At 45.0% G+C, this 22,641-nt stretch overlaps 2 protein-coding genes and 1 long non-coding RNA gene across 4 annotated transcripts in view; 2 read left to right on the plus strand and 1 right to left on the minus strand.

Annotated features, from left to right (window-relative positions):
- Positions 1-13,687: 13,687 nt before the first annotated feature.
- Positions 13,688-16,482, minus strand: LOC124702175. 2 transcript variants are annotated; one of them, XR_007002367.1, is made up of 3 exons: positions 16,258-16,482; positions 14,460-14,504; positions 13,688-14,354 (listed from the first exon to the last, which is right to left on the minus strand). It is a non-coding gene; the product is annotated as an uncharacterized LOC124702175 (long non-coding RNA). The 2 variants fall into 2 exon arrangements; XR_007002368.1 differs by lacking the exon at positions 16,258-16,482 and adding an exon at positions 14,712-14,811.
- LOC124702174 (protein CHUP1, chloroplastic-like) lies at positions 14,723-17,500 on the plus strand. Its single transcript, XM_047234294.1, has 5 exons — positions 14,723-15,534; positions 16,129-16,445; positions 16,538-16,649; positions 16,876-17,007; positions 17,104-17,500. The coding sequence occupies exons 1-5, from the start codon at positions 14,917-14,919 to the stop codon at positions 17,176-17,178; spliced, it is 1,254 nt and encodes a 417-aa protein (XP_047090250.1). The 5' UTR covers positions 14,723-14,916; the 3' UTR covers positions 17,179-17,500.
- A 1,994-nt stretch (positions 17,501-19,494) lies between these two features.
- Positions 19,495-22,641, plus strand: part of LOC124695353 (6-phosphofructo-2-kinase/fructose-2,6-bisphosphatase-like) — a 10,068-nt gene continuing 6,921 nt past the window's right edge. The window contains exons 1-4 of the mRNA XM_047228209.1: positions 19,495-19,638; positions 19,721-19,784; positions 20,171-20,463; positions 21,598-21,813. Of these exons, the coding sequence (XP_047084165.1) occupies positions 19,495-19,638; positions 19,721-19,784; positions 20,171-20,463; positions 21,598-21,813 (717 nt within the window). The remainder of the gene's footprint in view (positions 19,639-19,720; positions 19,785-20,170; positions 20,464-21,597; positions 21,814-22,641) is intronic.

Consider the following 22,641-nt stretch of genomic DNA (forward strand, 5'->3'; position numbering starts at 1 on the left):
CCTCAACGATTTGTTGAAGGCAGTTTGTGTACTAATAAATTCTTTAAGCATAGCTTCAAGTCCAGGGGTGTGTTCCTATTATTATTGTAAGAATTCCCATAAGAATTAGCATAACCGTTACCATTATTATAAGGATATGGCCTATAGTTATTACTAGAATTGTTCCGATAAGCATTGTTGTTGAAATTATTATTTTTAATGAAGTTTACATCAACATGTTCTTCTTGTGCAACCAATGAAGCTAACGGAACATTATTAGGATCAACATTAGTCCTATCATTCGCAAGCATAGACATAATATCATCAATCTTATCACTCAAGGAAGAGGTTTCTTCGACAGATTTTACCTTCTTACCTTGTGGAGCTCTTTCCGTGTGCCATTCAGAGTAATTGATCATCATATTATCAAGAAGCTTTGTTGCTTCACCAAGAGTGATGGACATAAAGGTACCTCCAGCAGCTGAATCCAATAAATTCCGCGAAGAAAAATTTAGTCCTGCATAGAAGGTTTGGATGATCATCCAAGTAGTCAGTCCATGGGTTGGGCAATTTTTAACCAAAGATTTCATTCTTTCCCATGCTTGTGCAACATGCTCAGTATCTAATTGTTTAAAATTCATTATACTACTCCTCAAAGATATAATTTTAGCAGGGGGATAATATCTACCAATAAAAGCATCCTTGCATTTAGTCCATGAATCAATACTATTCTTAGGCAGAGATAGCAACCAATCTTTAGCTCTTCCTCTTAATGAGAAAGGGAACAATTTTAATTTTATAATGTCACCATCTACATCTTTATATTTTTGCATTTCACATAGTTCAACAAAATTATTAAGATGGGCAGCAGCATCATCGGAACTAACACCGAGAAAATTTCTCTCGCATAACAAGATTCAGTAAAGCATGTTTAATTTCAAAGAATTCTGCTGTAGTAGCAGGTGGAGCAATAGGTGTGCATAAGAAATCATTATTATTTGTGGTTGTGAAGTCACACAACTTAGTATTTTCAGGGGTGGCCATTTTAGCAACAGTAAATAAAGCAAACTAGATAAAGTAAATGCAAGTAACTAATTTTTTTGTGTTTTTGATATAGAGTGCAATAAAGACAGTAAAATAAAGTAAAACTAGCAACTAATTTTTTTGTATTTTGATTTAGTGCAGCAAACAAAGTAGTAAATAAAATAAAGCAAGACAAAAACAAAGTAAAGAGATTGGGAAGTGGAGACTCCCCTTGCAGCGTGTCTTGATCTCCCGACAACGGCGCCGTAAATTTGCTTGATGCGTGTAGTTGACACGTCCGTTGGGAACCCCAAGAGGAAGGTGTGATGCGCACAGCGGCAAGTTTCCCTCGCAAGAAACCAAGGTTTAATCGAACCAGTAGGAGTCAAGAAGCACGTTGAAGGTTGATGGCGGCGGGATGTAGTGCGGCGCAACACCGGAGATTCCGGCGCCAACGTGGAACCCGCACAACACAACCAAAGTACTTTGCCCCAACGAAACAGATGAGGTTGTCAATCTCACCGGCTTGCTGTAACAAAGGATTAACCGTATTGTGTGGAAGATGATTGTTTGCGGAAAACAGTAGAACAAGTATTGCAGTAGATTGTATTTTAGTATAGAGAATTGGACCGGGGTCCACAGTTCACTAGAGGTGTCTCTCCCATAAGATAAACGAGCATGTTGGGTGAACAAATTACGGTTGGGCAATTGACAAATAAAGAGGGCATGACCATGCACATACATATTATGATGAGTATAGTGAGATTTAATTGGGCATTACGACAAAGTACATAGACCGCTATCCAGGATGCATCTATGCCTAAAAAGTCCACCTTCAGGTTATCATCCGAACCCCCTCCAGTATTAAGTTGCTAACAACAGACAATTGCATTAAGTATTGCGCGTAATGTAATTAGTAACTACGTTCTTGAACATAGCACCAATGTTTTATCCCTAGTGGCAACAGCACATCCATAATCTTAGAGATTTCTGTCACTTCCCCAGATTCACGGAGACATGAACCCACTATCGAGCATAAATACTCCCTCTTGGAGTTACAAGCATCTACTTGGCCGGAGCATCTACTAGTAACGGAGAGCATGCAAGATCATAAACAACACATAGATATAAATTGATAATCAACATAACAAGTATTCTCTATTCATCGGATCCCAACAAACGCAACATATAGAATTACAGATAGATGATCTTGATCATGTTCGGCAGCTCACAAGACCTGACAATTAAGCACAATGGGGAGAAGACAATCATCTAGCTACTGCTATGGACCCATAGTCCAGGGGTAGACTACTCACACATCACTCCGGAGGCGACCATGGCGGCGTAGAGTCCTCCCGGGAGATGATTCCCCTCTCCCGGCAGAGGTGCCGGAGGCGATCTCCTGAATCCCCCGAGATGGGATTGGCGGCGGCGGCGTCTCCGGAAGGTTTTCCGTATCGTGGCTCTCGGTACCGGGGGTTTCGCGACGGAGGCTTTAAGTAGGCGGAAGGGCAGGTCAGAGGGCCACACGAGGGCCCCACACCACAGGTCGGCGCGGCCAAGGGCCAGGCCGCGCCGCCCTAGGGTGTGGCCGCCTCGTGGCCCCACTTCGTCTCCTCTTCGGTCTTCTGGAAGCTTCGTGGCAAAATAGGACCCCGGGCGTTGATTTCGTCCAATTCCGAGAATATTTCGTTACTAGGATTTCTGAAACCAAAAACAGCAGAAAACAACAACTGGTACTTCGGCATCTTGTTAATAGGTTAGTTCCAGAAAATGCGCGAATATGACATAAAGTGTGCATAAAACATGTAGATATCATCAATAATGTGGCATGGAACACAAGAAATTATCGATACGTCGGAGACGTATCACCCCTCCACGGAACGCCCAATGGAGGGCACCACCGAGTTTAATAGCCACCCAATAAGCAGAGAGTTGACGGTTTTCCACTTCTTTCCCTCAGCACTAGTCTTGTCTCCTGGTTCTTTGACAGTCCCCAATAAGTACCCATCAAGATGTTTCTGATCCACAACCAACATTGCCCTCCGAGACCAACTCAGATAGTTGGTAACCCCCTCTAGCTTGATGTCCGTGGGTGATAGGTCAATCTTCTGAACCACTTCTTGTCGAGGAACCATGGCCTAAGAGCCACCCCCTTTTGAGAGAAACAACGTGAGCTGCTCGAGAGCCTCCGCAAGGCCTTTGGACTCACCCATCCGCACTCTCACCTTCACCCAACAAAAACAAGAAACAACTTCGAGGCACGCTTACCAGGAACCTCCTTTCACCAGCAACAGGCACACATAACTTGAGAAACCACCACCCCTGCTTCACTCCTTGACGAGCAGCAGCACGCAGCAGCAAGAACCACCGTCCAACTTGTCCTTCTCCTTCCCCTTGCACGCAACACCACCTCGCGTCCTCTCCGCCGTGCAGAACCACTGTTGTTCCCTGCCGAAACCGGCTTCCCTTCAGGCCCCACTGTCGCCTTGCTCTGATACCATGTTGTAGCAGCTCACCTCATCTTTGGTCCCTAGTGGCCGGTGTGGTTTATTCTCTCTTAGGGTTAGCTCTCCTCCAGCCCCCTCCTTTTATAGGTCAGCACACACATGGGCTTGGGCCACTTGGGCTAGAAACATGTCCAATGTTCAGCAGTCTTTATGCTTATGAGAAGCAGAAAAGACAAATGAATTTGGAAGGTATTTCTTCCACATTAAGTCTTGCCAGGTCCTAGGTCATTCTCAAGTTTGCACCACCACTAACACATCAGGCTGATGTTGAACTTGGTAACATTTTTAAGTCCCAGACCACCCTTAGCTCTAGGTTTACAAATAAGCTTCGAACAAACCAAGTGATATCTCCTTTTGCCCTCATTGCCAGAACACAAGAAACCCTTTGTTGCTTCTTCTATCCCTTCTATAATGGTCTCGTGGAGAAGTCTAAGTGACATCTGATAAACGACACTGTTAGCCATGCATGCATTATTTTTTGTGACTCTGCCTCCTATGGGCATGGCCCCACCCATCCAATCTTCGATCCATTTTCTTATATTTTCTCCCACAAAGCTCATCTGAGCTACACATGTTTTCCTGTCACAAAACATGAGTTCCCATGTATTTGATTGGCCAAGTGCCAGTTTGATAGTTAAATAAGGTTGCATAGTTTTAAATCTTTCCATCATCAATTTGAATGACTAAAAGATCACTCTTCTCAAAGCTTATCTTGAGACCAGACATGCTTTCAAAGATGTAAAGAAGGATCTTGAGGTTTCTAGGACTCTCCATACTATCTTTGATAAAAAGAATAGTAGTATCATCAACATATTGAAAAATAGACCCCCCTTCAATAATATGATATGCCAAACCCTCAATCAGATCAGCTTGATGTGCCAATTGGATCATTTTTGACAGAACATTAACATCCAAGTTGAACAGAGGTGGAGCAAAAGGGCCACCTTGTCTAACCCCCTTGTGACTAGTGAAATAAGGGCCCACCACATCATTCATTTTAACACTAAGTGTCTCCTGTGTGATGACCTTTTCGATCCAGATAAGCATATCAACACTGAACCATTTTTTCCTGCAATAGTAAAACGGAATTCATAATTCACCTTATCATATGCCTTTTCGAAATCGATTTTCAGCACCACACTTGTTGTTTTATGAATTTGGTCTATCTCGAAATTTCCTGGAGCAACATTACCCCACCAAAAATGTATCTTCCTTTGATAAAAGAATTTTGGCAGTTGTCAATGATTTTCTGCATTGATGGTTCAACTCATCTGATGGTTTGAGTTTTTGTTACAATCTTAAAAAGCACCTGTAATAGATAGATGGGCATGTACTTTTGAATTATTGTTTCATCATCACACTTGGGGATCAGATTTATTATCCCATAATTATGCCTACATAAGTGAATTTTATGTTGATGAAAGTCCTTGAACATTGACATCAAATTCACTCCGTAATATCTTAGCAATGTTGAAAGAATTCAATTGGGAAACCATCATGACCAACAACTTTGTTTTTTTTTCCATCACATCAACCGCATTTTCAAATTCTTCTTCAGTAAATTCTTTGTCCATAACTGCCTTATCTATATCAGATAATTTTTCATCATATGTCCACATATCATCTCTCAGTCTTGTAGAAGCAGCCAGTTTTGGACCAAACAAATTTTAATAAAAGGAAGTAGCATGCTTAAGTAGATCTAGGATTCCTTGAATAAGAGACTGGCCCATCTTGCATAGAGAAAATGGTCTTGTTCCTATTTTGTCCGCTTGCAATCCTATGGAAATATTCACTATTATTTTCCTCTTTGAGTAACCAATTTTCGCTGCTCCTTTGATGCCCGTAATCTTCTTCAGATTCCCATATCTTCATCAAGTTCTCTTGAATCTTACTCTTCCTCATAGTTTGCTCATTGGAGAGGGTAGAAACTTCTTCAAGATCTTCCAGATTTTTCCACTCTTGTGACAATTCCATTTTGATTTTCTTCTCCCGTCCCCTCAAATTTGTCCCCCATCCTTTGAGATCATTTCTTACTTTTTTTAGCTTGATCTGAAGGATTTCTATACTATCTTTTGCAATGATTGGTTGATTCCAAATCTTGTGAATCCTTCCCAGGAAGCTATCATCTTTTATCCATTTCTTATCAAATCTGATTTTTTTTGTATGTTCCCTACCTTCCATAGTATCTAGAATTATAGGATTGTGATCAGACACCTCTCTTGGAAGTTTATGGATAGTAGTAAGAGGGAAAAGACATTCCCAATTTCTACTAATCGGGAATCTGTCAAGCTTCTCCAGGGTAGGAGTAGGTTGATTGTTTGACCAGTTAAATTGGCCACTAGACATCTCCATTTCTCTGAGCTCGTGAGTATTAATAATGAGATTGAACATGTTATTCCATTTGTTGAGTCTCAACAACTTGTTCTTGTCAGCAGCAAATTAAAATCACCTCCAACAAGGAGGGGAAGAGATTGATCACTGCAAATTGTACTCAAAGCAACAAAATAACCTTCCTTCTCACTTTCCAGGCACCATTTTTTCAGAATCTTTAGATCCATCAAAGTGACTTTGATGTAAAATTTGTCAATCATCACATCAGTAATATCAAATCTAGCAATTCTAAAACCTCCAAGAATTCCTCCTAATCTCCCTAAGGGCGAGGACCATTTCCAATTGAATTTATTCATAGGATCAATTCTCTTGAAAACACCAGGGGAGTAATGTTTTTTGATAGTTTCTCGTAGCCCCACAAAATCAAGCATCTGGTCCTTGATCAAATCCTGAAGGGAAGTACCCATCCCCTTCTTACCAACACCTCTGCAATTTAGGCTTGCTCCTATCATATATATTTGGGATTTTATTTTTTGTTTCTGGGATCCATACACAATTCTACACAAATGATAGTTATTATGAAATTTCACCGAGGCAACACTTGATTTTGATTGTGCTCCCCGCAGAGAAGATCTTGAATTGTCTTGCCTCCCAGGTTTCTTGAGGTTGACAACAGATTTGTTCTGTTTCCTAGTTCTCCTGGAGACAACCAGTGTAAAACCTTCTTCATCTGTTTCTTCTCCAAAACCAAGTAACAACACCTGTGTGGGGCCCAAACTTTCTGGTTCCAGAGTTTTACATTTTTTATGTTCAAGATTATCTCTAGCAAGTTCTAGATCTTTCAAGCAGTCAATTTTCTCAAGAGAGAAAGAACTAAGATCAACACCCATCTCAAGAGCTCTAGTATAAATATCATCATTCTCAAGGACAGAAATAGAATTATAAGAGTCAAGATTTGTACCTTCCAGGGGCTTGGAGCTTGTTTGTCTGCTGGTTCTTCCTCCCACAGCCATATTATAGTTGGGATGTGTATTCAACGTTGAGCTTGTTCTGATGTTTGCAAACCTTGGTTCATTGAATGCTTCATTAGTTTCAACATCTAAACTGTTTGGAGACAACTAAACTGTTTCCTCTCTGATCTAAGTAATTCTGGAACGTTGGCACCACTCAATCCTGTCAATTGCCGTGATACCCAACAATTCGCTCTTTAGCAAAGAATGCAGATCGATCTCCCTCCATTGTCAGCTCTCTTTGCTTATGGGCCACGCCCAAGTTGAAAATCACCTTGTCCCCCACCGAGGAAACAAGCTTGCCCATCTAATCTTGCCCTTGCTCTATAACTTGTGCCCTAGATGTTCTGCTTAGCTTTGTGTGCAGCACTCTGAGAGCGTCTCTACACCTGATCGGCTTCTCCCAAGCTGTTGAACCATTGTCAGGAAGTTATCAAACTTGAGCTGGTGCATCTCGAATCTAAAACCTGCAAAGTGCTTCATTTGCATCTTGCTCAACATAAGTTTTTTTTTGAAAAGGGGAAAAAATCGCCCCAGCTTTTGCATCCAAAGGATGCACACGACTTTTTATTAGATTATTCGCAGACCTTACAAGAAGTAATACAAAAGATCAACCTCGAAGCCACCTCACTAGACCTATAGTGGGATGAAGGGGGTGACAATACACCAACTGACATCATCCAAAAACCAAATGCCTTCCCAAACCGCCCAATAGCAGGTGAGAAGCACATCTAGTCAAGCAGAATCTCCGCGCATGCCAACGCACACGCCACAGAAGTTGCTACCGCCGTCTTCCTCGACTCCATCTTCAAGAGAGATCATCGCATTTAACCTTGCAAGACCTGCCGTCGATGCCACCATGACACCAGACGGCCCCGCCATCCTGCACGCGTCCAGCAGTCCTCGCCCGTCTTCGACACCCCGCAGCTCCACGCCGCTGAGAATCATCAACGACAACGTGGTAGATGAACACCACACCACCAAGATCCACCTCCATCTAGCCGCTGCTCCAAAGACGATGCCCCAAGAGGTAGAACGACGCAGGGAGCGCCGTCATCGTCCGATCCTGGTTGAATCTAGAGTTTCCCCCGGAGCAGCACGAGTGAATAGCCGCAGACTGCGACGACGATGCCTTCAAGAAGGAAACGACGCTTAACGCCGCCATCGCCCGCCAATCGAGGCACGGTTTTCACCGACAGCCGCGAATCCCCAACTCGGCGAGAAGCAAGCGAAAAGGCCAGCAAAGATGATGCCTTCGCAAGGGAACGACGCCAAAAGCTGTCGCCATCATCGGCCAAGAACGAAGTCAAGGCGCGGTTTTCACCGGTGGCCCCTTCGCCGCCATCTCGTTGTCGACTAGATCTTCATCACCGGAGTAGACGGATCTCGTGATCCGCCACCCCGGCAACCAGCCGACCTCCTCCGGCGAAGAAGAAGGCCGCCTCCACCGTCGAACCCAAGGCTGCTGCCCCGGGCGACCTCATGCCGCGGGAGAAACCGAAGACCACCTCCACGCGCCGGCGAGAGGCGGGCGGGAAAGTAGCTCAGAGCCGCCGTCCACCACCAACCACCACCGGCGTGCCACCACCAGCCACCACCATCAGCCACCACCGGCGGGGGAAGAGCTGACGGGAGACAGGAGGGCCGCAGCGCAGACCGCCGCCCAGCCATCACGCGACCGGCCGTGGCGTCGAGAAGGGGGCTAGGTCGCCGTCCCCAGCGCGGAAAGAGGGATGGCCGCCGCCGCCGCCACACCCCGCGGCCTTTGGCCGGCGGCGCCACCGGCGGCGGCGGCGGGAGGCGGCTAGGTTTAGGGGGGGTGCGGGAGGCGGCTAGGTTTCTGAACTTTGTTTCTCCTGAGTCTAGACGATGATTCGTCAGCAGCAGCAACGCGTTGTCCGGCGTTTATTTCTCAACATAAGTGTGGGCAGTGATCAGAAACATTCGAGGAAGCCAAGGTTGACTGAAACTGTGGGTGAGCAATGTCCCACTCTTTTGTGACCAGCAAGCACTCTGTCAATCCTGGCGCGAATTCTGCTGTTCGATCATGTAAACTTTCTCCCAATAAGCAGATAGTCAATCAGCTCCAGGTCTTGAATTAGGGCTCTAAACTATTATGCTGTCAATACTGTAGACAAGTTCGTTATATGCGGTCACTGGTACTAACATGCTGTGAGGCCATAACTTTCATCTCTGATGAAATGCTGCCTGCCAGTTTCTAAATGTCAGTTTTATCATATATGAGTAGGAGTAACTGCAACCAGTAACTCCCTAGTGCATCTGATCTTCCAGGTTCTAAGAACCTCAGCAGCCAGGGATCAGCGTTCTCTCTGGATCAACATAGCGCGGCGCCGACGTCTGACCACAAGCAAAAGAGAAGGGATGAAAGCAGCTTGGGCCACTCGAACGTGTCTGCGAAGTCCTCCGAAGGGTCCCAGGCTCGTGATAGAGAAAGCAGCACAACCTCTGAGATGCTCCAAACGTCGGTAGGGAAATCCAGGAAGGAGGTTAGAATTGAAGAGTAGCAACAAGCCAACAACAGTGCCATCAATCAGCCACCTTGTAGAAGAGATACTAATTTGGCCCTGAGCTATCAAGGCATCTCCAACGGGGCGAAACATTTCAGCATCCGAAAATATCCGCGTGTATCCGTTTACGTTAGCCGAAATGGTCGAAATCGACCGCGTGTCCGTTTGCGTCGGGGGTGGCTCCAGTGGCACGACGCATTTTCTCTCTCGAATTTCCATTTTTATAACATGAAAACATAATTTACATAGTTGAACACATGGAACGCCTGCGCCTACTGGTTCTCCTCGTCGCTGTCGATCACGACGAGCTCCGGTACCGCCCACGACCAGTTGGGAACCGGCGAAACGTACGCCGGGCACGCCGGCGGTGCTGGAGGTGGAGGAGCCCAGGCTGTGGCGGAGGTGGATGTGGAGGCGCCCAGGCCTGTGGCGGAGGTGGAGGAGCCCAAGCCTGGGGCGGAGGTGGAGGAGCCCAGGCCTGAGGTGGGGCCCCCACGGGTTGTACGGCGGAGGTGGAGGCGGCGGTTGTGGCGTGGCCGAGTCCTGTAGCGCCAGTCGTAGGGTTTCTTCCTCCGACAGGCCCGGCGGCATGATGCCGGTGGCGTACCGGGGCAGCGGCGGCTGCACAGGTCGGTCGTTCTCCGAGATGAGGACGCCGAGCCTCGCGATCTCGTCATCTGTCATGTTGTTCGGGTACTCAAACTTCCGGCCCTCCGCCATGGCCAGCTGCCATTCCTGGAAGATGCACGTGACGTAGTCGTCACTGTCGTCCTTGGCCTCCTCGTTGTGGTACGCCAGCGCCTCGTTGTAGTCGTCCTCGTCGTCGTCCTCATCGTGGTCGTCCTGCGCAGGCATCAGCGCCTGCTGCGCACGCATCGGGACCTGCTGTCTTCGACGACGAGGCGCCGGTGGACGGTCGAAGGGAAAGTCCCTGTCGCCCATGAAGCTCGCCCTCCTCCTCGGATCCCTCTCGGACACGAGATACGTGCGCCAGCTGTCGGAGTCCATGTCGTAGGCGAGATCAGCGCGGAGGTCCGGTGGTAGGTATCGCCTCCTTCGCCGGATCTCGGCGCTCCCATCTGGCTCGCGCGCAGGCACGGGAGGGACGGGCACCCGGCGGTAGCTGAGCCGCCAGGCATGTGCACGTCCCCCAGGCCTCGCACGATGTCCAGTTCCGGTGCATCAGCCTCCCCACGCCGACGGGCAGCGGCACCCTGTTCGGCCGCTCCTCCTTCTTGGTGCCGCTGCCGGACGCCTCGAAGTCGTTCTTCTTCTTCCCCATGGTGCTGCGGCGGTGGTGGTGGGAGTGGAGGTGTGGGCGATGGAGGAACGATGCTGGTGGACTTTTAAGGCCGGCCGCACGCGGGAAACTTGCCATTGAAGACGGCGCAGAAGCCTAGCCGTCGCCCGCCAGTGCGCGCACAGAAGAGGCAGCCACGACATTGATGGTGAAGGCTGCGACGCGCAGACACGGAAGCACTGACCGCAGAAGCGATGGCCGCGGAAGCGATGCCCTCGATACAGGCTCGCTGCCAGGCGGGCCCGGTGGAGATGCGAGCGGTCACTTGGTGCGTCCGCGCAGCACCGCCGCGACGCATTTCAGGCGCAAATATGCGCCGGGTTTGCGTCGCCGCGGACGGCCAGGTCACTTTGCATCGCCCCGCTGGAGGTGGTACCAGACGCATTTCGGCCCGAGCAGACGCAAGCGGTCGCTCAACGTCCGTTTGCGTCGCCCCATTGGTAGTACCTAGTGCTCGGACATCCTATATATTATCTGGCTGAACCTTGTTACCTGACAAGGTATTAACTTGTCAATGCCTACGGATTGTAGACTAGGGTTTAGTTAGAAGTAGAGGGCAAGTAGATCTCGAAGGTTTCAGCCGAAAAGTACTCGACGATTATGAAACTAGGGTTTGTAAACAATGATTCGATTCTCTCTGCGTCCCTCGACTCCCCCTTATATAGGAGGCGGAGCCGAGGATTCGTGGCTGTACAAGTTACAAAGTCCGGGAAGGTTTCTAACTCATCCCGCAAGATTACAAATAAGACTTTCTATTACAACTCTAGCTTTCCTTAATAATATCTTGGGCTTCCGAATCTTCTTATTCTTCGGGTAGTGGGCCTTCAATAAACCCCGGGTACTATCTTCGGCGGGCCCATTTGGGATGCCTATGTCGGTAGCCCCCGAGATTTTGCTTGAATCGTAGGGTCAAGGAAAATCTCCACTCGTTTATTTTTATTCGACAACTTTAACTTTTCTATATTTCTTCTCATAAACTTCTATATTGTACAAGGATAATGGTAATTGGGGCTAGTTCATCCGACGGATCGGGTACTAGTTAAACTGCTCTAGTGGCAATCCGCAAAAACCTACTTCAAGATCACGTCCCTGGACATGATCTCGGGATACTGGTGTAAACTTCGACAGGTGCCGCTTAAGATCTTACCATTCTGTCGAGTCCCAGTAAAATTTATCGGGTACCTAACGCGTCCGTTAGGATTTTTCTTCGTATCTGTTGATACGGATAAAAGTAGCGGAGCGCGGTCTTCGGCGATGCCACGCCCGGCGAACGGATCCGGGGTCTTACCTCGCAAATTTGCGGCATTCGGAAATTGATCGCAACTTTGGCGTTCTGAGAATATATTGTCGAGTGCTTTTTCGGCTGTTGGAATGGCACATTTTATCGAGTCAAAGATGACTTATATTGCTCTCCCGATGGGAGTATATGCAGAGTTATTTATAACTCGAAATATACTTTTTTGCTCTGCTATTTTTCTTTTTCTTTTTTCTTTCTTCTTCTCTTTTTTTTTTTATGATTTCATCGGGCACGCGAGCAGCGTTCCCGATGGAAGTAGCCCCCGAGGCTACAGCCAAGGACTTGTACTTGGGTGTAGGCTCCACGCCTTATGCCGCTATATTTTCTTTTATCTCCCGAAGTTTTATAATTTCTCGGGTGCGCGAACAGCGCTCCCGATGGGAGTAGCCTCGAGGCTATAAATAAATATTTGTATTTGGTCATAGGCTCACGCCATTTCTATCTTGTCCTTCTGGATCTTTTCCTTTTTTCCAAAGTAGCCCCCGAGCATTTGATCAAAAACTTGTCAATGCCTACGGATTGTAGACTAGGGTTTAGTTAGAAGTAGAGGGCAAGTAGATCTCGAAGGTTTCAGCCGAAAAGTACTCGACGATTATGAAACTAGGGTTTGTAAACAATGATTCGATTCTCTCTGCGTCCCTCGACTCCCCCTTATATAGGAGGCGGAGCCGAGGGATTCGTGCTGTACAAGTTACAAAGTCCGGGAAGGTTTCTAACTCATCCCGCAAGATTACAAATAAAACTTTCTATTACAACTCTAGCTTTCCTTAATAATATCTTGGGCTTCCGAATCTTCTTATTCTTCGGGTAGTGGGCCTTCAGTAAACCCCGGGTACTATCTTCGGCAGGCCCATTTCGGATGCCTATGTCATTACCGTGTCGTCTTTCATTGCGGCAACAATACAATTGTGTATCTCAAAAAAGAAGAAAATACGATTGTGAAAGTTTTCATCTGAGTAAAAGCTGTGGCGAAAATATACGCGTGTATCCTCTGTACTTTACTTTCAATTGCCCGGACGGCATATTCAAGGGCGTCAGTTTCTGTGAAGAAATCTGGTCGATTCTCTCTACTCTGACAACGAACAACGATCTACCAGTAGTGCAGTACAAACGTCGGGTGAAGCACCACCCGAACCTGTCACCAGAAAAAAAGTAAACCTGATGCTGGTGGATTGACAGGTCACAGGTGGGTGCATTGCCAAGGTTTCTTTCTACAGTCGTTGCTATCCCAAGTACAATCCATCAACCAACGCCAAATGGCTGTGGAGTGAAACTTACTTTCACCCTGGCAACTGGTAAGTATCAAGTCGCCTTCACCGACATAACAGTGTTGTTGGTAGAACATCTCATGACGCAAGGACAGCCAGCTACTAATAAAACGTGCGCCTTGGCATAACAACTTGTGTGGATGCGCTTGAGAGTCTGAATCATCTCTAGATGAATGTATTTGCTACATCTAGGCATGCACAACACCTTCAAGATGTGTTGCTAGCTATTGTCGATTCGGCATTGCATAGCTCAAAACTCGGTAAAACAATGATTAGCCTAGTGCGGCACCCGATGAACTAATCAATTTTATAAGTTTTTTGTTGTTGTTCTGTAGCTTGCATTTAGAATAATTGCAAATGACTGACAATGATCACTCCCACTCCCAGATAGAGTTGCAGTACCTACGGTCTAGTTCCTTACATTACTGAATGCTGTCGGTACAACATTATGCGAACTGTTACATGCAATCGGGGCTCTCCATTCACAGATCTTGATGAAGTATCTTTCACAGCTCAAGTTACCACACTTCAGATATTTAGTATTTTCATAAATCAAGTGCTGAAAAAGGGAGAAAATACATCAAGCTTCATTACAAGACTGACCCGGTAGTCAGTTTCTTCGGCTACATCTGGCTTCCTATTCTCAGTGTACTTGTTGCTGTGTTATCATCTTTAATAACAGTTTCTTCCTTTTGTTTGATAACATTTTCAGAATCTTGATACATAGGGACTCATCTGTCTAAACCTACTGATATGTCGTTTTCAGGGTTCTGCTACCGCCTATATTTGGTGACATAAACATATGTCCAGTTGTTCAGACAGGTAGAAAGAACTTCCACATGGCTTACGGTTGCTACAATAAGAGCTATGCTGCTACATTTCCAAGGATTGTAACACCTGTGTGTGTATAAGATAACCACATTCAGATCTCCTTTACTTTTTTGGCCGGCTTTCCTTTTGTTTCCTTTTCTCCCTCTACTTTTCAAGTTTTCACTTGGTCTTATTATTAACCAAAGATGTCCTCTGGTTGGTAAAGGAGTTCCATCTGAGTCCCTTTTGCACAACTTGAGGCAGAAGAAAGCTTACTACCAAGCTTCACGGTAGGAATCTTTACAAAAAGAAAAAAAAAAGTTTTATAACTAGAAGAAATTTACCACCACCCAGGATAACGACATGTTTTTAGAAAAACGAACTGCGACCAAACAAGTTTTACCTCTTTGTTGGTGTAGAATAGAACACCGACCGCTGAAGGTAAAACCTAAAAAAGTACCACCCAAGTTAACTTAAAATAGGCAGCAGTAATTTATGTATGAAGGATCGTAAAATAGCTGTACACAGGAACAAAAGAAAAAAACACGTAAAGCTTGTATGACTCAATTTAGTGAACTTCGACAAACAAGACAGGTACTCCATAGCAATCACTTTAAGGACAAGCAATTAGCATAGCAACAGCAACGTATCTTACCTAACTTAGTGTTCCACCAGTTCTTGCTTGCACATATGTGAGTTCCTCTTGCCTAGGTTCAAAGAACTGAACAGAACATCACTTACAACTCCTTCATGCTCCATATATGGAGTTATATTAGTGATGAGAGAGGAGATACATATAGACTGTAGGAAAGAAATCAGTGCCACCATATTGAAAGATCACCTCCCTTGACGAGGAAGAGATGATGAGGGAGGGAGATGCATGCGTTGCGCTTCTGAGAAGCAAATTCCATGGCCTGATCGAGAGGAACCACACTCTCGAAGAGGAGAACAAGCAATTGAGACATGAAGTCAGCCATCTAAAAGGCCAAGTCTCCTCACTTGAAGGGCAGCATACTGATAGAAAGATGATGTGGAAGAGGCTGGAGAATTTTGCCACCAGCAACAACTACATGGAAAGGCAGTTTGTTCACAACAATGATGATGCGAAGGAAGCTATGGATCTCAACAACTCGGCATCTTACAGCAGGCAGAGACTCTTTAGGACACCAGTAGTGAAATCAAGAGCACCAAGGGTTCCAAATCCACCACCAAGTCCGACGTGCATCCAACCGATCATGAAGGTAAAAAAGGAAGGATCCATGGCTCCTCCTCCTCCACCGCCACCTCCCCTACCTTCGAAATTACTGAAGAGCACCAAGGCAGTGCAAAGGGTGCCAGAGGTAGTCGAGTGGTACCGGTTGTTAGTAAAAAGAGAAGGCAAAAATGATGGGAAGTCAGGATCTACGGGAATTCCAGTAGCCACTAACAGCCGAGACATGATCGGGGAGATAGAGAACAGATCGGCCTATGTTATAGCTGTAAGTACATATTTTTTTTTCCTATATTTTTCAAAGAGACATGCATGTAGATATTGTTTATTTAGCTGCCAATTCCTTCATCTTTTTTTCATCTTTCTTTTGTTTCGGAAACAACGATTGCAAACAAGAGCCTCATAATTGCACAATATTCCCACCTACACCATAGTTATCAGTTCTTTGTTGGATGATAGACAATATTTTCACCGCAGCAGATAAATTACTTTTAAACATATCTTCCATTTCATACATAATTAAGGATTTATTTGCCGCATAAAATGTTCCTTCATCATTCAATTCTACACACCTTTAACTATCGAAAGCAACTTATGTGTTAGTTTAAAAGCATGCAGGTTTTTCTGATTTTTTGGTCTTGTCCCTCCTAGATGATAATACTAAGTACATAACTCATTATATTTAATGACACAACAGTTAAACTACTTAGTGGTGGATAATTCTTTTCTATGAATAATAATTTAATTCAGAACACCAGAGTAAATCTGTATCCACATTTATTCTCTCAGATCAGTGATTTCTTCCTGTAAATGCTTTTCAAAACCAGTAAAAAATATCCCCTTACAATTTTTGTTCCAACAGATCAAATCAGATGTAGAAAATCAGGGTGACTTCATTAACTTCCTGGCAAGGGAAGTTCAGAATGCAGCATACAAGGATATAGCCGATGTTGAAGAGTTTGTGAAGTGGCTTGATGGGGAATTATCATACCTGGTAGACGAAAGGGCAGTGCTCAAGCACTTCCCTAACTGGCCAGAGAAGAAAGCAGATGCCATGAGAGAAGCAGCATTCACTTATCGAGATCTGAAGAATCTGGAAACAGAAGCATCATCATTCCACGATGACAGGAGAGTGGCTACACCCATGGCTTTCAAGCGCATGCAAGATCTACAGGATAAGTGAGTAGATGAATATAATGCATTTCATAAAAGAAGGCTGTCTCATTGTTAAATTTTCAACAATATGACATGATTCATACTTTCCCTTGTAGAATTGAACAAGGCATTCACAATACGGAAAAAATAAGGGATAATGCAAGTGCAAGATACAAGGATCTTATGATCCCATGGGATTGGATGCTTGACTCCGGAATCATACGCCAAGTATGTACTATGTAGTTCCAAATTTCTAATTTGCAGCTTTACCCTCAGTCTGATGATAATAATACAGAAGAGATAATTAACTTTCACAAACTTGTATTCATGTTGAGCAAACCAACATATGACTTAGGTCAGGTGGTACATAGTGGAACTATCCCAAGTTTTCTTTTCTCCTGGCTATAGATTATAGACATATCATAAATGAAGTATACTCTTACTACCTTGACAGCTAAAGGCCGCTTCATTGAAGCTTGCAAAAGAATACATGAACCGCATTATGAATGCACTGAAGTCAGATCCATTTGCAAATGACGAGGAACTGATTCTGCGGGGTGTCCGCTTTTCCTTCAGAATACATCAGGTAGTTTTGCCGCAATCATGAATTACTTTAGAATGGTAATGTGAGTTTATACTTACAAATTATTTAACTACATTAATTGCACCAACCAATTCGCAGGTTGCGGGTGGCTTTGATGAAGGTTGCAGGAAAGCATTTCAAGAACTGAAGACATATGCAAGCAAGTCAGAGTGATCTGCATATGGGCTCAAATAAGCATCATTGGTATAGAAAGAACATGACTAAGTTTTGCCGAGGTTGGCTCCAGAAGGACTCCACTAGTCTTCAGGATGCTTTTGGGAACAATTATCTTATTTGGTCTGCATCCAAGTTGCTGATCTCTTGGATACAAGATAAAGCCTGACGTTTCAAGTCCATCTTCCCACAAGTCTTAATTTAAGTACACCTGATAGAATCATTCTAAAATTTCATTAGACGCCTAAATTTTAGCTTATCTGGTACTCTGTTTTCGCATATATCAAAGAAAATAAGAGTACCCTATGATTATTAGGTGGTTTGTACCATGAAGTAAGTAACAGTGGGAGGTCTTCCTCGCCTCCTGCCGGCGCCGTCGCCGATCTGCCCCGCCTCTGTGGCCTTCAGGCCATGGGGGTGCGGTGGATCGCGGCCCTCGTCGGCAGGAGGGCTCCATCCCCTGTTTTGTGGGCTCCATTCTCCGTTTTCAGGGTTAAAGTTTGTAGGGGCGGCGCTGAGGTGGTGGTGGTGGCGCCACCTCGTTTAATAAGGTCTCCCCGGCTTCAACCCCATCTCGGTGGCAACGTCGAGAGGCTTGTGGGAGTGGTGTCGTCTTCGAGGTTTTCGTCTGGCTGTGGGGATCTTCGGATCGTCAAGGAGCTTCAGCGGCAGTTCATCCTTCTTCTTCGTCTTCGGAATGGATGTGGTCTTCTTGACTCTTTCGACAACTTCCCGTCCGCAACCAACAACGTCAAGCCGGCAGCGGCGGCGCGCCGTCGACACGGTCTGGGGGTTGAAGATGAAGGGCTTCTCAAGAATCTCGTTGTAATTTTCGTTTTTCTTGGGGTGTTTTGTATTGTTCGCTGTTTCTTTTAATGCGAGTGTCCTATTCGCAAAAAAAAAGTAAGTAAGAGTGGGCAAACGGCATATTTATGGGTAACCCCATTATGCAGACAGGACACCAGTAAGTGCCCTTTATTCCTAAAGGGTAAGATTCATAATTGTTCCGAGTTCTGACCCACTGAATACGTTTTTTCATGTTCAAATTTTCTAAGAGGTTTGTAAAGAGCAAATTAGTTGAAAATTATCCAAAACTGGACCACTGCGCAAATCCGCACAAAATTTATGTGAAAACTGAAAATGAGTATCAGAGATTCAGTTTTCCATGAAAGAAGACACATCCCCTTTAGCTTTGGAACATCCACATCCTTTGGGCGCTAAGGTGGGTTGTCACCTCTCTCTCCCCACATAGAACTATTATTACAACCATTGGCCCTGCCTTTAGGTATGAATTATTGCTCCAGCAGCTAGGTTACGCGTCTTGGTCGTAGCTACTAGTTCAAAATCTCTTATAAGTGTCGATACCAGCTAACCCTTCTATCCTTTGGTTTCCCGTTAAGCATCAGGGGATGCAGATGCTGTTAGTATAAACAAAGAAAATTTAAGAACTGGTATCATCTCAAATCATGCTTTAGATCAAATGTAGCAGGATCATGTGGTTTTTCCGGCGCCAAAGATGCCGAGATGAGGAACTTTCACAGAAAATCTACAATGTTACTGTCAAGACAAAAATATGGGCACCTGTCGACTTAGCTCTACGGTTTCCAGTTAAGGAAAACTTGCTACATAGCGCCAACCTTTTCAGATTCTCCTGTTGATTGCTGCATGTTCCGTCCAAGAATTGGTTCAATTGATAATTGAATCAACACCTTTTCTACCTTATTAGGATCTCCAATCTGTAACTGTAAGCAATATAAATGATTTGCACAGTCCCCGAATGCTGGAAATAACTTGCGCGGTTATTCCTCATCTCTGACCAAACCCCGGTGGAGCAAAGAACCACCCAGCAGAAATGCGTGGAGCATTACCAAACTATAAGCACGAAGGCCAATTGCTTCGCAAAATCTACACAGAAGCGAGGGCGAAGCGATCTCTCCTCCCATCGTAATCAAGCGCCAAATACCTGGATCGTGTAGCCCTTGTTGCCGCAGCGGAAACATCCGGCGGCGGCGGCGGCGGCGGCGGATCGCCGGCCGAACAGCCACAGGCAAGTGAGATGCTACTCCCGCCGTCGCCGACGACGGCGCCCCTGGCCTGTGGTAGCACTGTTGCTACCAGACGTGTGAGACTGACTAGTGGGCCGCATGAATTTCCGGGGCCCACCAGCTTTGGGCTTTGCGGATTACGGACGGATCTACCACTGTGAAGCCACCCTCGTGGCCCCACGTGACAGCCGCACGGTGGAGCAGTGCCACGATACACAGGCGCCCGCTTCCTTCCGGCACCTTCCAAGTTCCCCTTCTGGCCTCCCCGGCGATGGCGACGGCGACGGCGGCGAGCTCCGGCGGCCATCAGTATGTCTCGGTGAAGTTGGAGAGCCCGCGCCTAGCGGCGCTTGACCTCGCCCCTCACCTCTTCGGCTCCCACCCCATCGCCGGCTCGTGGGACCCGTCCAAAGCCGTAAGCGTCGAATCCCCAAAGTTTGCGCGTATTATGTTTCTGGTCCGGGGATTCATGGTTATCCTTTTGGTGGTGTCCGCAGCTGCCGATGGAGCGGGCGGCGGATGCCATTTGGGAGCTCAGCTGCGTCCTCCCTTCTCGCCACGGTGAGTTGGCTGACTTTTTATCATGTTGTTTGATGGCTCCTCGTGATATTGAGATTCCTTTGTGGTAAGCTTTGGGGGAGGATGAGACTAGTTTCTGTGCCATGCTGTTGGGATGCGCTTGCTTGGGTTGAGATTTATTTATTTATTTGTGATGTCTGTCGTAATAGTGTGTGCATATTATATGGCTTGACTTAGTGATTCCCGATTGCTGAGGATAACCGATTGACAATGTAACACTCGGGTTTTTCATTTCGAAATGAAAATAAGTGGCTACTTAACTGATCATTTTGTCTGCTCTAGTTAGTTTATTCCTTGTTTGTATGTGCAGCGAGTTAGATTTTGTTCAGTTCTCCGAGCATCCTAACTAGCTTTTATGACCTTTTCAGAAACAATGGATTTCAAGCTATTGTTGAAACAAAAAGGCGATAGCTCACAGTGCATTGTTGAGGAGGGGCCAAACCGACCGCTAGGTTGCGGGAGCAATGAAGTGGAAATGACAGATGCGGTCTTTAAACTCAATGAGAAGGAAGCACTTGAGTGTAAGGTTTGGGTTGAGACGGAAATGTTGTCCCCATTTGACCTGGCTGCAAGCTGGAAGGCTCATCAGGAGAATCTTCAGCCCTCAAGGGTGCGAGGGACGTATGATGTCGTTATGGATGTGACTGAATCCAGGCCCAAGGTTTGGATTTCTTTTGACTGATTTATCTTACTTCCGTAATATGGTGTTGCTGCACGAAATTAGGAAACTGTAAACCTACTAATCCTCCAAAATAATCTTTCAATGAATAGTGTAGTTGCTTATTTGGCAAAAACTCACCGGTCACAGCATCTTGCTTCCAGCCCGCTCTTTGTTGTTTACAGTTCAATACCATAGAGAGTGTTGCGGAATATGTTGATAGCTTTAGTTTTTTTTTTTTTGGAAACTTACAGAAGGAGATGTACTGAAACTGTAAACAATATTTACCTTGATACTTGGTTGTGGAACTGGACATTAGGGGATGTAATGAAATGATTTGTTTGCTCAAAAGGATAATGTGAAACTCACCCAGTATCCAGCAGATATCAGAACCTAGATTGACAGTATCTCTTGTGTCTTAGTTTGGTGTTTCAGTTCTTGTGTATCTGTACACTGTAACCTCTGGCCATCACGCTCTTTGAGATTCTTGACCATTAGCTTCTGTATATTTAGAGTTTATAATATTATGAAACTATTTTTTATAAGGAGTTCCAGTATTACTCTTGTGGTCAAATGTCAAAATGTTAGCATGCTTTCCATGGTCACAAGAAGTCATGACCAGTAGAAGTATTTGAGTAATGCCTTTGCTGACAAGTTTTACCTTCAGAAGATGTGCAAACATTTAAGTTGTATTAAGACAAGCAGCAAATAATGGTAAAAAAAACTTGGTTGCATAGGACTGCAGGCAAAGACCAAATGCATTTGATGTAAGGTATTTATTGAGTATGACAAAAATATTTACGACCTAAAAGCTTAGCTGGCCTAACTAATGAAGACAGCCCCACTCTCATGTCTGAAGCTGTCTTTCTGTGAAGTGTGACAACCAGATTTGGCAAAAAATATCAAAAGTGTAAAAAAATAGGTTCAAGTGTCCTGAAGGCTGGAACAGTGGGTGTTCATGTCTACTTTTTTTAAAAAAAATATCTTCCTGCAAAGCTATTGCCTATATTTCTATTTGCATAGCAGGTGGTGCTTTCTTTTCTATTCTGCCAATTTATTTTTCCTTCAAGCAGAATGACTTTGCTTCTGGTCTGGACCTTGATTTTTCTGTTCTGCCAATTTTTTCCCTTCAAGCAGAATGACTTCGCTTCTGGTCTGGAGCTTGATTTGGAGAAGTATGTAGTTCCAACAACATCCAGCATGGGCTCAGGTGTTTATGCAGCTAACTTGACTGAGAATCCCCGCTCTTTATTGAACACCGGTATGTCCTCAAACAATGATACCACATTGGGCGTTTTGCACAACTTGGTCAAAGGCGATGCATCCCCGGACCATTATGCTAACACGAAAAAGGTATAACTTAGTTTTCTCTGTTGAATTGACAATTGGCTGACAGATAAAAAATCATGTAGCATTGAGATTTGTTCGTTTATACAGTACATTATGGAATGGTAGTTGCTACCTTTTATACTAAAGTATGTGATAATTTAGGGAGCTTGTAATAGAAGTCATAGTGTCATCATAACACTCAGATATCTAACAGATGAGCTACTTTCTGTTCGGTCCCCCGTTCTTTCAGAAAATAGAAAAAAGGAGAGGTTTAATTGATTTAGATAAGATTATGATCCAGGAGAAAATGTCTATTATTAACTATCATGTTATATGTACTGAACTACAAAATGTGATTGGATACCAGCATGCTTGGAGCTTTTTCTTGGGGTCATGAAGCTACAAATTTTCTTTACTTGTTGAACTTAAGCCGTATCAAATGTATATTTCTTGATGAGGTCTCTCAGCTGCAACATTCAAGTCACCAGATAATGGATGTGCATCTTAGGAATAGATTTATCTGTATGTGTTATCTGGCTGAAACTCGTTTTATGTATCGGAAATACTTTTGTACACCCACGCATGGGTGTGGGTGTTTCCGTCAGGTCTTCTCCTGTAGATTTGTTGCTTTCTATGTCCATAAACTGAAACATTGCAATTGTTTTCTGTAGCAACTGAAGAAGCTATTGTTTATTAAATATACTTTAGAATTGTTGTGATTTATGTCTCATGGGGGATGCAGGACTAAATGTGACCATGATATGACATGCGAGAACTAACCATGCATTTGTTAGGCTTCCGGAAGCTAATGGTCTGGGGAAGCCCAGGGGTTGTAGGACCATAGCAAGTACG

Source organism: Lolium rigidum, chromosome 3 (assembly GCF_022539505.1).
Source record: "Lolium rigidum isolate FL_2022 chromosome 3, APGP_CSIRO_Lrig_0.1, whole genome shotgun sequence".
NCBI lineage: Eukaryota > Viridiplantae > Streptophyta > Magnoliopsida > Poales > Poaceae > Lolium > Lolium rigidum.